Source organism: Notamacropus eugenii, chromosome 5 (genome assembly GCF_028372415.1).
Source record: "Notamacropus eugenii isolate mMacEug1 chromosome 5, mMacEug1.pri_v2, whole genome shotgun sequence".
NCBI lineage: Eukaryota > Metazoa > Chordata > Mammalia > Diprotodontia > Macropodidae > Notamacropus > Notamacropus eugenii.
Window position 1 is genome coordinate 291696177 of NC_092876.1, and position 12530 is coordinate 291708706.

General features: G+C 34.2%; 1 protein-coding gene across 3 annotated transcripts in view; it reads left to right on the forward strand.

The window, feature by feature from the left end:
- Nucleotides 1-12530, forward strand: part of LRP1B (LDL receptor related protein 1B) — a 2222640-nt gene that overhangs the window by 1417108 nt on the left and 793002 nt on the right. For all 3 annotated transcript variants that reach the window (XM_072613193.1, XM_072613191.1, XM_072613192.1), the window contains one exon: nt 1661-1865. In XM_072613193.1, the coding sequence (XP_072469294.1) occupies nt 1661-1865 (205 nt within the window). The remainder of the gene's footprint in view (nt 1-1660; nt 1866-12530) is intronic.

The window sequence follows — 12530 nt, forward strand, 5'->3', positions numbered from 1 at the left end:
GTATTGCTTAAAGTATATGATTCTTAGTTTCTCTTTGTTGAAAATAAATACAATAGTGGTATTTTTTTCCTGACATGTTTGTTGATTTGACATGAATGGCAGATGCTAGGTAGTTAAAATTCTGATTCATAGGGGACTAATTAAAATTGTCCTCTTATGCTTCCTGTACTTTTACTTTCTAAGGTTTACAAGTAACACAAATGGTAGCAATTTTTTTAGGTAAATAACTACTGTTTTCAAGGTTTCTATAAAAAAAAATTATTTGATTTTGTCAGAAAACATCAGTACTTGTAAATGATAAACCCATTGTCAACCCCAATGTATCAATTAATCTCTGTGTAATTTAAATATTCTATTGCACCAGAATTAGTATAGGTAACAAATTCAAAAATTTTTAAAAGGAAATATTAGAAATGCTATTTTTTTTAGTACTTTTCAGTTGCCATATAACACAATATTTTTATACTCCAAAAAATTATACTATCCATGGAATATTTCCATGAAATAATTTCTTAAGTCAGTTGAAGGATAATTTAACATAAGTCTCTTAGAATATTATCTTATGCTTTAGGTAGTTTTACACAAAATATCAGTTCTATAATCAAACCTTCAGGAAAAGCACCATGTATAAAAAATTGGGTTCATAAGTTTTTACATCTGTATAGTCAACACTTCGTCAGCTCAGATAACTTAATAATACTCCAGTCTTTAAAAACTCAGGTATTTGATATGTGATTTTCTTCACTTCCCTGGCCTTACTCTCCTATGATAAAGGTTAATATCTTACATACAGGACTATAATTTGCAATTTTTACATCCAGAGCAACTTCAGATGATGTCAAAGATTACACTCCAAATACAATCATGCTAGAGAAAGGGAGGGGAGGGGGCATTTCCCAGAGAACCTGACACATTTCCATATAGTCAAATAAAAGTCAGTGGTCTCCAGAGTTTCATCCCATAGAACATACCTGAGTAATGCATCTGTGGAGGGCAGTGGGCCTTGGAAAGGATTTCCATGATTATGGGGGGTAGCATCCTATGGAAGGAAAAAGAACAGGGGTAGTTTCACTATACATTGAAGGCAATCTAGTTAAAGATGAATGACAGGCCAGAGGATAGAGGTTGCAAGCAAGAATGCTACAGTCCCTTTCCCTCCCATCCCCCCCTCCATACACACACACACACACACACACACACACACACACACACACACACACACACACACACAAATATTAGTACCCTGGAAGGAAACACTGTTCTCTCAGTTCCTTCTATAATTCTACTAATGAGGCCTTTAAATAAATAAATAAATGAAAGTATTCCATGCCAAGAGACAAAGAAGGTGGAAAATAGAGACTCGGTTAACCCACTATCATCAGTGAACATTATTTTATCAGAGAAGAATAATCCAGTACCTGCATATTCATGATTTGACAGGAGTGTTTTTTAGGTACTGCAGCAAGTATCACTGTCATTTAGGTTATAGGTTGCCTCATCTTTACTCAGTAAAATAAGGGGGGTAGGTGTTTGTCCTACACACCTGACCATAATTCAATAAGACATTTTCCTTTTCTTGGTTCGGGACATAGGTAAAACTTGCTTTTTTTATTTTCTCTTTTCTTTCTTTTTCTTTTTTTTTTACTTTTCCTTTTTGTAGGTGTAGGAGCAATTGAAGTGGTGGTAGAACATGGCCTTGCTACTCCAGAAGGTCTGACAGTAGATTGGATTGCAGGAAATATTTATTGGATAGATAGCAACTTGGATCAAATCGAAGTGGCCAAATTAGATGGCACTCTGAGAACCACATTGATAGCAGGCGCTATGGAGCATCCCCGAGCTATTGCTTTGGATCCAAGATATGGGTAAAGAAACTTTACTTTTCTCATCATTTTTTTTTTTAATAATGGCAACAGGGCACAGTGAAAAAGACCCTCAATTTTTAACAGAAATCTTGAGTCTGACTTAAATCTATTATTTATTATCTCTGTGATCATGGAAAAGTTACTTAATCTCAATTGGTCTCATATTTCCTCTTCTGCAAAATTCTTCTTCTGTGCCTAATAATCTCTTAGATCCCTACTTCTAAATTTCTTATTGAATGAATTAAGGCATTTCACTTTTTAAAAAATCCACTTTAGAGTAATACATTTCAAGCCTTTGTATATAAATAGGGAGTTGATGGAGTTAATTGGTTTTAAAAATCAAATAGCTTGGAATATATTATTTTGGTTTTCCCAGAGTCTTTGATCTGGTGCTTTAACATTTATTTAGGCTGTTTTTCGACATTAGTCATTTTAGCATGCATCAACTCTTTCTGGCACAAACACATAAGGAACTTCGTTCAATCTGCCCTGCCAGAGAGGGACTGTAATTGTTTTCTAATGGTTAAAAACAGGACCAACCTTTGTGTTAAATAGGCTGTTGTTAAATAGATGTTAAATAACTAGTCCTTTATCTTTTCTATGTGCACTTTAAAAGAAAATTTTAGAATTAAAATTGTAATAATCAAGAGGACAGACTTTGACAACTGGGAGTTTTAGAAGCAAAGAAAAAAATGTTTCCCTATGTTTGGGAAGGCAAAGTTTACTGCAGAGAATTAAGAGGTTAATCTTTACTGTTATACAGAAAACAGTCTCCTCAGAATATTTATAAGTCGTTGTAAGTCCTAAGTCACCACAAGGAAAGCAAGATTTTTTTAAGGGAAGGAGGGCTGGAGAGACAGGCCAAAGAAAGTGTTTCTTTTTTGGATTTCTTTCATTCTCTCTGCTCTTTTTTGTAAGGGAGGAGGGATCTTTCTGTCTTCCCATGTTTGAGTGTGTGTTTTTTGAGGTTTATAGGATTGAGTGTATTTGGCTAGAGGAAATGGAAGCTCAGAGAAAGCAGGCAAAAATATAAAGAAAATTAAATGAGGCAGATCATGAGTAAAATGAGCCCATTTTCTCCAGTTCACTTCCTTTTCCCCACTCTGATCCTCCTTCTCTGGTTGGGATGAATGAACTAGGAAACATGTTCTCTTCTCTGCCTTCAGGCACAAGGTAGTATAGAGAATGTCAGTTGGCAAGAAACACCTCATACTCTATTAAAGAATAGTTCAGAAGAAAAATGGTCTGCTATGCTATCCTCTGGAGATGCCTTCACTCATTTTCAGAATGTTACTTAGTATAGAGTGTCCCAAACTTGTGATTAACTGATTTTCTTATGTGCCCATTCAAGCCAACATACTAGATTCTAGCCTTTTTTTATATATTGCTTTTTATTAAAGTCATTATTTATTCATTTTTAAAAAAAAAAAAGATTTCTAAATTCTCTCCCTCCCTCCCAGAAAAGCAGGAAAAATGGTATCAATTATACATGTGAAATCATGAAAAACATATTTCCAAATTTATTCTGTTGCAAAAACAAAACAAAGTTAAAGAAGTAAAAGTATTTTTCAGTTTGTCTTTGGAGTATATCAGTTCTCTCTCTGGAGAGAAAATCATGGGTCCTTTGTAATTGACTTGGATCATTTCTTGATTAGAGTAGCTGAATCTCTTTACATCTGATCATTGTTAAAATATTGCTTTGCTACACACAATGTTCTCCTAGTTCTACCCATTTCACATTGCATCATCTCATATAAATCTTCCCAGGTTTTTCTGAAACCATCCTGATTGTTATTTCATTACAATCAAAACAAATCAAATTCAAAATACAATAATGTTCTATCACAGTCATACACCAAAACTTGTTTAGCCATTCCCAAATGGATGGGCATCCCTTCAATTTCCAATTCTTTGTCACCTCAAAAACAGTTGCTATTAACATTTTTGCACATGTATGTCCTCTTTTTACATTTCTTTGGGATACAGACTTACCAGTGACTTTGTTGGATCAAAGGATTTGCATGGTGTTACAACACTTTTGGCATAGTACCAAATCATTCTCTAGAATGGTTGGATCAGTTCACAATTAGTGTCTCAGATTTTCTCTGTCCTCAAAAGCATTAGTCATTTTCCTTTTTTGTCATATTAACCAATCTGATCAATGTGAAAGTTCTTTTAATTCACATTTCTTTAATAACATAGATTTAGAGCATTTTTCATATTACTATGTTTTTTTTAAAATTTCTATTTATTTAATTATTTATTTATAAAATAAAATAAGCATTTCCATAGCATTGCATAATAAAAAATTATTGCACATGAAATGGCAATTCTATTATGTACAACTTGCTATGCCTTTTAAATATATAATGAACTTCTTCATAATCATTTTTTTATTTTTTCTTTCCTCCCTCCCACCCTGCCCTAGAGATGGTTGCCATCAGACTCAAACGTGTATGTGTGTGTGTGTGTGCGTGTGTGTGTGTGTGTGTGTGTGTATTTATCAGTTCTTTCTCTGGATGTAGATAGTGTCTTCCTTCAAACGTCCTTTAGAGTTATTTTAGGTTTATAATAGTCAAAATGACTCATTCCCTCAAAGTTGTTCTTAAAACAACATTACTGTTACTACATACAATGATCTCTTAGTTGTCCTCATTTCACTCTTCATTATTTTGTGCAAGTCTATCCATGTTTTCTTTTTTTTTTTTTTAAATTAGTAATACTCCGGTTAATCTGGGCAGTTTATATTTTTAAAATAATTATCCATATCATTTAGATTGTCGAATTTATGGACATACAGTTGGGCAAAGTAATTTCTAATTATTGTTTTAATTTCTTCCTCATTGGAGGTTAGTTCACCCTTGTCATTTTTGATATAGGTAATTTGGTTTTCTTCTTTCTTTTTTTAATCAAATTGACCAAAGGTTTATCAATTTTGTTGGTTTTTTCATAAAACCAATTCTTAGTTTTATTTATTAGTTTAATAGTTTTCTTAATTTCAATTTTATTAATCTTTCCTTTGGTTTTCAGTAGTTATAATCTGGTATTTACTTGGATATTTTCAACTTGTTCTTGTTCTATCTTTTACATCTGCATGCCCAATTCATTGATCTTCCCTTTCTCTATTTTATTCATGTAGGCATTCAAATACATAAAACTTCCCCTAAGAACTGCTTAAGATTTGGTATGCTGTCTCATTATTGTCATTCTCTTGAATGAAGTCTTTGATTGCTGTTTAACCCACTAATTCTTTAGGATGGGATTGTAGTTTCCAGTTTATTTTGGTTTATATTTCCATGGCCTTTGATTACATACAATTTTTATAGCATTATGATCTGAGAAGGATGCATTGACTATCTCTGCCTTTTTGCACTGGATTGTGAGGTTTTTATGGCCTAGTACATGCTCAGTTTTTGTATATGTGTCATGTTCCACTGAGAAAAAGTATTTTCCTTTCTATCCCCATTCAATTTTCTCCAGATAACTATCATTTCTAACTTATCCAGAGTTTTATTCACTCCTTAACTTCTTTCTTGTTTATTTTGAGGCTACATTTATCAAGTTGAGAGACAGGGAGGTTGAGGTCCCCCACTAGTATAGTTTTGCTGTCTATTTCTTCCTGTAACTTCTTTAACTTTTCTTCTAAGAATCTGGATACTATGCCACTTGGAGCATATATGTTTAGTAATGAAATTGCTTCATTGTCTATGGTGCCTTTTAGTGGGATTAGTTTCCTTCCTCATCTCTTTTGATTAGGTCCATTTCTGCTTTTGGCTTGTCTGAGATTAGCATTGCTACCCCTACATTTTTTACAACAGCTGAAGTACAAAATATTCTGCTCCAACCTTTTTCCTTTACCCTGTGTGTATGCCCCCATTTCAAATGTATTTCTAGTAAACAGAATATTATTAGATTGTGGTTTTTAATCCATTCTGCTATCCATCTCCATTTTATGGAAGAGTTCATCCCATTCACATTCACAGTTATAATTACTCTCTGTGTCTTTCCCTCCATCTTCTTTCCCATCATTTGTGCTTTCAGTTCTCCCTTCTCCCCTCCCCTCCACAATAGTTTTAATTTTTGACCACAGCCTCCCTCAGTCTTCCCTCCCTTCTTTCAGCCCCTCTACCTTTTAGTTCCCTTTCCCTTACTACTTCTTCCCTTCCTTTTAGCCTCCCTTCCCTTTTCTTTCCCCCTTCCCCTCCTCCTGCCTATAGAACTAGTTGTATTTCTTTACTTAACTGCAATTTTGTTCCTTCCTTGAATGCAATCAGATGAGAGTAAATCCCAAACAATTCTCATCTTCCTCCCCTCTTTCTCTGTACTGTAACATATTTTTGTGCCTCTTCCTGTGATATGATTTACCTTTTTCTGGCTCCTCCTTTTCACATCTCTGATTACATTCCTTTCATACTCTTAAATCACATTTTTATCATGACATCATCTACTTTATACCGCTCCCTCTGTCTTTGTATATCCCTTTTATATATCATAATAAATATACAGTTCTCAAGATTGGCAAGTATCATCTTCCATTATAGGGATGTAAGCAGTTTGCTCATACTAAGTAACAAGTTTGTTTTTTTTTTTTTCCTGTTTATTTTTTTATGCTTCTCTTGAGACCTGTGTTTGAAGATCAAATTTTCTATTGAGTTCTCGCCTTTTTTTAGGAAGGTCTGGAAATCCCTTATTTCTTTGAATGTCCATCTCCTTGCCCAAAATATTATACTCAACTTTGCTGGGCAATAAATCCTTGGTTGCAGACCTAGCTTCTTTGCCTTACAGAATATCATATTCCAATTTCTTTGATTGTTTAACATAGAAGTTGTAAGTTCCTGTGTGATCTTGACTGTAGCTCCTCGATATTTGAATTGTTTCTTTCTGGCTGCCTGCAGTATTTTCTCCCTCACTTGATAGTTCTGGAATTTGGCAGCAATATTCCTTAATGTTTTTAGTTTGGGGTCCCTTTCAGGAGGTGAATGGTGGATTCTTTCGATGACTATTTTGCCCTCTGGTTCTAGGACTTCTGGGCAATTTTCCTTGATGATTTCTTGGATGATATTGTCCAGGCTCTTTTTTTCATCATAGCTTTCTGGTAAACCAATAATTCTTAGATTTTTTCTCTCCTGGATCTATTTTCCAGGTCAATTGTTTTTCCAATTAGATATTTTACATTTTCTTTTATCTTTTCACTCTTTAGATTCTGTTTGACTGATTCTTGATGTCTCATAGAGTCATTAGCTTCTACCTATCTGTTTCTAATTTTTATCAAATTGTTTTCTTCAGTTAACTTTTGAATCTCCTTTTCCATCTGTCCAATTGTTCCTTTTAAGGACTTATTTTCTCCAGTTAGGTTTGTACTTTGATTTTTTATTTGTCCAATTATTCTTTTAAATTCTTCTGTGATTTCTTTATTCATATTTTTAAAGTCATTGGTCAGTTTTTCTTCTATTTCTCTAATTTGGGTTTTAAAATCCTTCTTGAGTTCTTCCAAGAAGGCTCTTTGTGCTTCAGACCAGTTCTGAAATTTCAGACGGGAGTACAGTCTCAATGCTGACCTCTTTGGTATTTGTATTTTGGTCCTTATCCTCATAGAAAGATTCTATGGTCTTTTCTACTTTACTTCTTACTTATGACCATCACCCTTTTCCTGGGTTTTAAAGTAGATCTCTGCATCTGGGACACAGGGGGCTCTGCTCTGTCTCATACTTCTTGTGTCTAAAACTTGAGGCTTTGTGTGTTGTAGCCTCTAGTTCTTTCAGCTAGAAGCTACAATGATGCAACTTACCTAGTGCTGAGTTGCTTGGTGTTGGAAAGCAGAGGCCAGGTGAGGTCTTTTTGGGTTTCCCCAAAGTTACCCTGGAGCTAGCTCATTAATTGTGGGGAAGGGGTGGTCTGGCAAGGGAGGTCTCCTCTGCTGAGTTAGAGCATAGGCAAGCTTGTGGGTTGGTGATCCTGTCTGTGCTAGTGTCTCCCTGATTCCCCTGGGGGGCTGGGGTATGCCTGAGGTCCTGGTGTTGGTAGTTGGTTTGCTTTACCCCTCTGGGGCTCAGGATCTTCTCCTGGTTTGCTGAGGTGGGGCTGTCTGGGACAGCTGTGGTCTTGTATTGGTCCCCTTCAGCCACAGCAAAAGGGACCTTCCTTAGAGATTTTCCTAGCCTCACAGGTTAACAGACTGTTTACCCCTTCTGCTGCTCCCACTGTTCCAGAGTTTTTCCCAGGGAAATATTCTCTGGGCTCATCAAGGTCAGCAAGGGAAGAGAGATAGCAGTTACTGATCACTCCATTATCGTGACTCCCAGAACCAGAAAATCCACTGAGCTCATCATTTCTTATGGCATAATTGTATTCCATCACAGTCACATACCACAACTTATTCAGTCATTCCCTAATTGACAGACATCCCTGCAAATTCTAGTTCTTTGCCACCACAAAGAGAGAATGATTCAGTTAAAAAAATAAATTTGGCTCACTTCTCTGTATTTTTGAGGAATTAGATCTTTATCAAACAAAATTGCTATAATTCTCACCCCTTACCCCCAGTTTTCTGCTTTACTTCAAATTTTGGCTGTATTGGTTTTATTGGTGCAAGATCTTTTAAAATTAATATAATCAATATTATCCATTTTACTTCCTGTGATTCTCTGTATCTCTTTTTCTGTTATAAATTCTTCCCTTATCCATAGATCTGACAGATATATTTTTTCATGATCCCCTAATTTGCTTATGACAACATCTTTTATAGTTAAGTCATGTACATATTTTGACTTAGTACATGGTATAAGATGTTGACCTATGCCTATTTTCTGTCAAACTGTTACAGTTTTCTGCAATTTTTGTCATATACTGTGTTCTTGTCCCACAAGTACGGATCTTTGAATTTATCAAACAGTATGTTACTGTAGTCATTTACTACAGTGTATTGTGCACATAATCTATTCCACTGATTTTAGCCAGCACCAGCTTGTTTTCAAGATTTCTACCTTGTAATTCAGTTTGAAATCTGATACTTCCAGGTCACCTTCCTTCACTTTTATTTCATAGATTCCCTTGATGTTATTGACCTTCTCTTCTTCCAGATGAATTTTGTTTTCATTTTTTCTAGTTCCATAAAATATTTTTGATAGCTTAATTGGCATGTCATCAAATAAATTAATTTTGGTAGAATTATCATTTTCATTATATTGGCTCTTCATAATCGTGAACAGTTACTGTTTTTCCAGTTGTTTAGATCTGTCTTTATTGCTGTGGGAAAAAACTGTTTTCTTATAGTTCCTGCATTTGTCTCAGCAGGTAGACTCCCCAGTATTTCATATTGTCTATAGTTATTAAATTGCATTTATCTTTCTATCTCTTCTTGATGGGCTTTGTTGTTAATATATAGACATGCTAATGGTTTATGTGGCTTTATTTTATAGCCTATAACTTTGCTAAAGTTGTTCATCTTTTCAACTAGTTTTTTAGTTAATATTCTAAGATTCTATAATTATACTATCATATTGCTGTAAAAATGTTAGTTTTATTTTCTTATTGCCTTTACCAATTCCTTCAAGTTTGTCTTTTTTTGTCTTATTTCTACTATAGCTAACATGTCTAGTACAATTTTGAAAAATAGTGGTGATAATGGGCATGCTTGTTTCACTTCTGATTGTTTTTGGAAGGCTTCTAACTCATCCCCATTATAGATCATGTTGACTGGTAATTTTAGATAGATAATACTTAAGGAAAGCTCCAATTATTCATATGCTTTCTCATTTTTTTATAGGAATGAGTGTTCCTTAATAAATTTTTAATAAAAGGATTTGTTCTATAAAACTTGGACTCAATTAAAAGGTCACACCCAATGACCTAGAAGGCTACATGGGGCCTTGACTCCACAGGTTCCCCACCCCAGAAAACCCTTTCTGCATCTATTGATGTAATCATATGATTGTTGTTATTGTTATTATTTATTTGGTCAATTATGTTGTTAGTTTTCCTAATATTGAATGAATCATGCATTCTTGATATTAATCCCTTCTGATCATAGTGTATAATCTCTGTTGCTGCTGCATCTAAGGCCTGTTACAGGTATTGCAAAGTATGCACTGTGTTCCTGGTCACCTCTACCCCTCTGTCACAGATCTCTCCTTCTGACCTCCTAAATTGTATTGATCTGAAAAAATTTCTCACCCTGACTTTTTGTTGGTTCTGCCACTCCAGAATTTGATTTAAGCATTATTTTAAAGTTGTTTGGAGAAGAGTGTTGGGAGAGTTCTGCTGAGTTGCTACCTGTACTCTGCCATTTGGTTCTGTCCTAGAATACACTCTTCAGCTCTACTTACCCATAAAATTACACAGTAAGGGGATTCCATTGCAGAACCTTAGTACTGTACAGGGGGATTTCAACCTGTGGGAAAAGGGACAGGATTAGTTAAAAAAAAAATAAGTGGAATAGCAGTTAGCTTAATATAGTTTTATAGTCATAAACAGTAGATAATTATAAAAGCAATTCAAATCAGGACTACTTTGAAGGCAGAGAGGTGTTATACAGAGAAATATTTAAGAAGAATATATCCTACAAGGTAATATAATGCCTATTTTTAAGGCAAAATCATTTAGCAATCTTTTTAAAGTAAAGCATCGATGAAGTGCCTTATGCTAATCTAGTTGAAAAAATGGAGAGAGGCAAGTTAATTTAGCAGTACAAAAAGCTATATTCAGAATTATGTAACTGACCCATTAATAATTCACTATCAGCTTGGGAGGAAGTCTCAAATTCAGTGTTTTAAGAATATGTATGGTCCTTTTAATATTTTAATCATTTAGTTGTTCAGAGGTATAGATGATATAGTGATTAAACTTGTAGATGATACAAAATTGAGAGGGATAATTAACATGTGGGGTGACAAAGAACTTCAAAAAGATCTTAATCTAAACAACACTTCAGTGTTTAGAAATTAATGTTTAGATTAATGAGATATTTAGAAGAAAGTGGAATTCTATACTGATAAGCATGAAATTTTGAACTGTATTGAGGAAATAAACTTTGCAAACAAACTGGGTAGGACTTAGTTGGAAAGCAATTTATCTTGCAAAAGATCTGGGGATCTTAGTGCTTTGTAATCTGAATGAGATTCTGCAGTACATCATGGTAGCCAAGAAAGTTAATATAATCTTGGCTGCTTGAAGAGAGATATAGCACTGAGGAATAAGGAGGTGATAGCCTTTATGTAGTGTGCCCTGGTCAAGCCACATCTGGACTACATGTTTCAGGAAGGACATTGGGAACCTGGAGAGTATCTAGGGGAAAGAATTCAGGATGGCAAAGGTCCTCATGTTCTTAACATGTGAGGATCACCCTAAGGATGTGGGGATGTTTAGCCTAGATAAAAAAAAATCACATGGTACGTGATAACTGCCTGTTAAGTTATATGGAAGAAGGATTAAATCATTTTTAGATCATTTTTCTTGATCTAAAAGGGTAGAATTAAGAGAAAACATGTAAAGTATTTTTTTAAAAAAGAAAGAAAATTTAGGCTAAGAGAAAAAAAAAAACTTGCTAACAGATACTCAAAAGTTCCAAGTGATTCCTTCATATATAGTAGGAGTTCTCATATCTGTAGTCTTTTGTCAATGATCAGGGCATTGTTTGCTAGGGACATGATAGAGGGGATTCTCTATCAGTTACAGATTGGTCTTTATGTAACTAAAGACCCTTTCCACTCTAAAATTATGTAATTTAATGAAAGAAATTTCTCCTTTCTATAATTTATTCATTTTAGTGAAAACACAGTTCCAGTATGATAAGCCATTCCCAATGACCCCCAGGAATATGTATGTAGCACTTTTTTCTTAAGAATTGGGGGAGGGAAATACGACACAGAGATATGGAAGACATACTATCCTTCTGTCCTTTTGTAGCTACATCAGACATTACTAAATTCAAAATAGAAGGCTTTGGTATTGAATTGGACTATGACAGTATCTCCAAAAGGCCATTAAGATTAGCAAACTATTCAAATAAACTGCTAGCTTGAACATAAGGGAAAAGTGATAATGCCATTGAAAAATTTGATGAATTATTATCATTACTAATTGTTATTTTTAACTGTTAAAGCTAATTACTATAATTACAGTGGTGATAACATGAAGTAAATCAGCATGATTATTAAAAGCAGAAAATCTAACTTGTAAAATGTCTCTGACTAAAATGGCCCAAGGGTTCCAATGACAGTGGTAATTTCCTCAGCTCTGGGATTAAATTGCCTGGTTTGACTAATGTGATTTGATATAATTTTAATTTCTTGAAATGTAGAGTTCAGGAATAATAAGGTCAGTTTAGTGGGTTTGAAATAAGACCCCTAGAGTCTCATATCCCCTTGTCTCTATTTTGAGAAAACAAGTTCCATTGACTCATTAAAATTCAAATAAATTTAATAACCCCATTTATTAAGTGCTTTTTTTTTAGAAGGGAGGGCAGTGAATTGGGATTTTAAAACTATCTTCAATTAAGTTGCTTTAGCACACAAGTATAATAAATAATGAAATACAATGAATTCCACTTTTGAAACATATTACGTGTAGATAAGCAATGTAAAAATAACTTATTTCATCTTGGCTCATTGCCTTCTTGGTTATAATTTTTTTTTAGATCGAACTTTTTCCCTTGTTCTTTGAAAATTT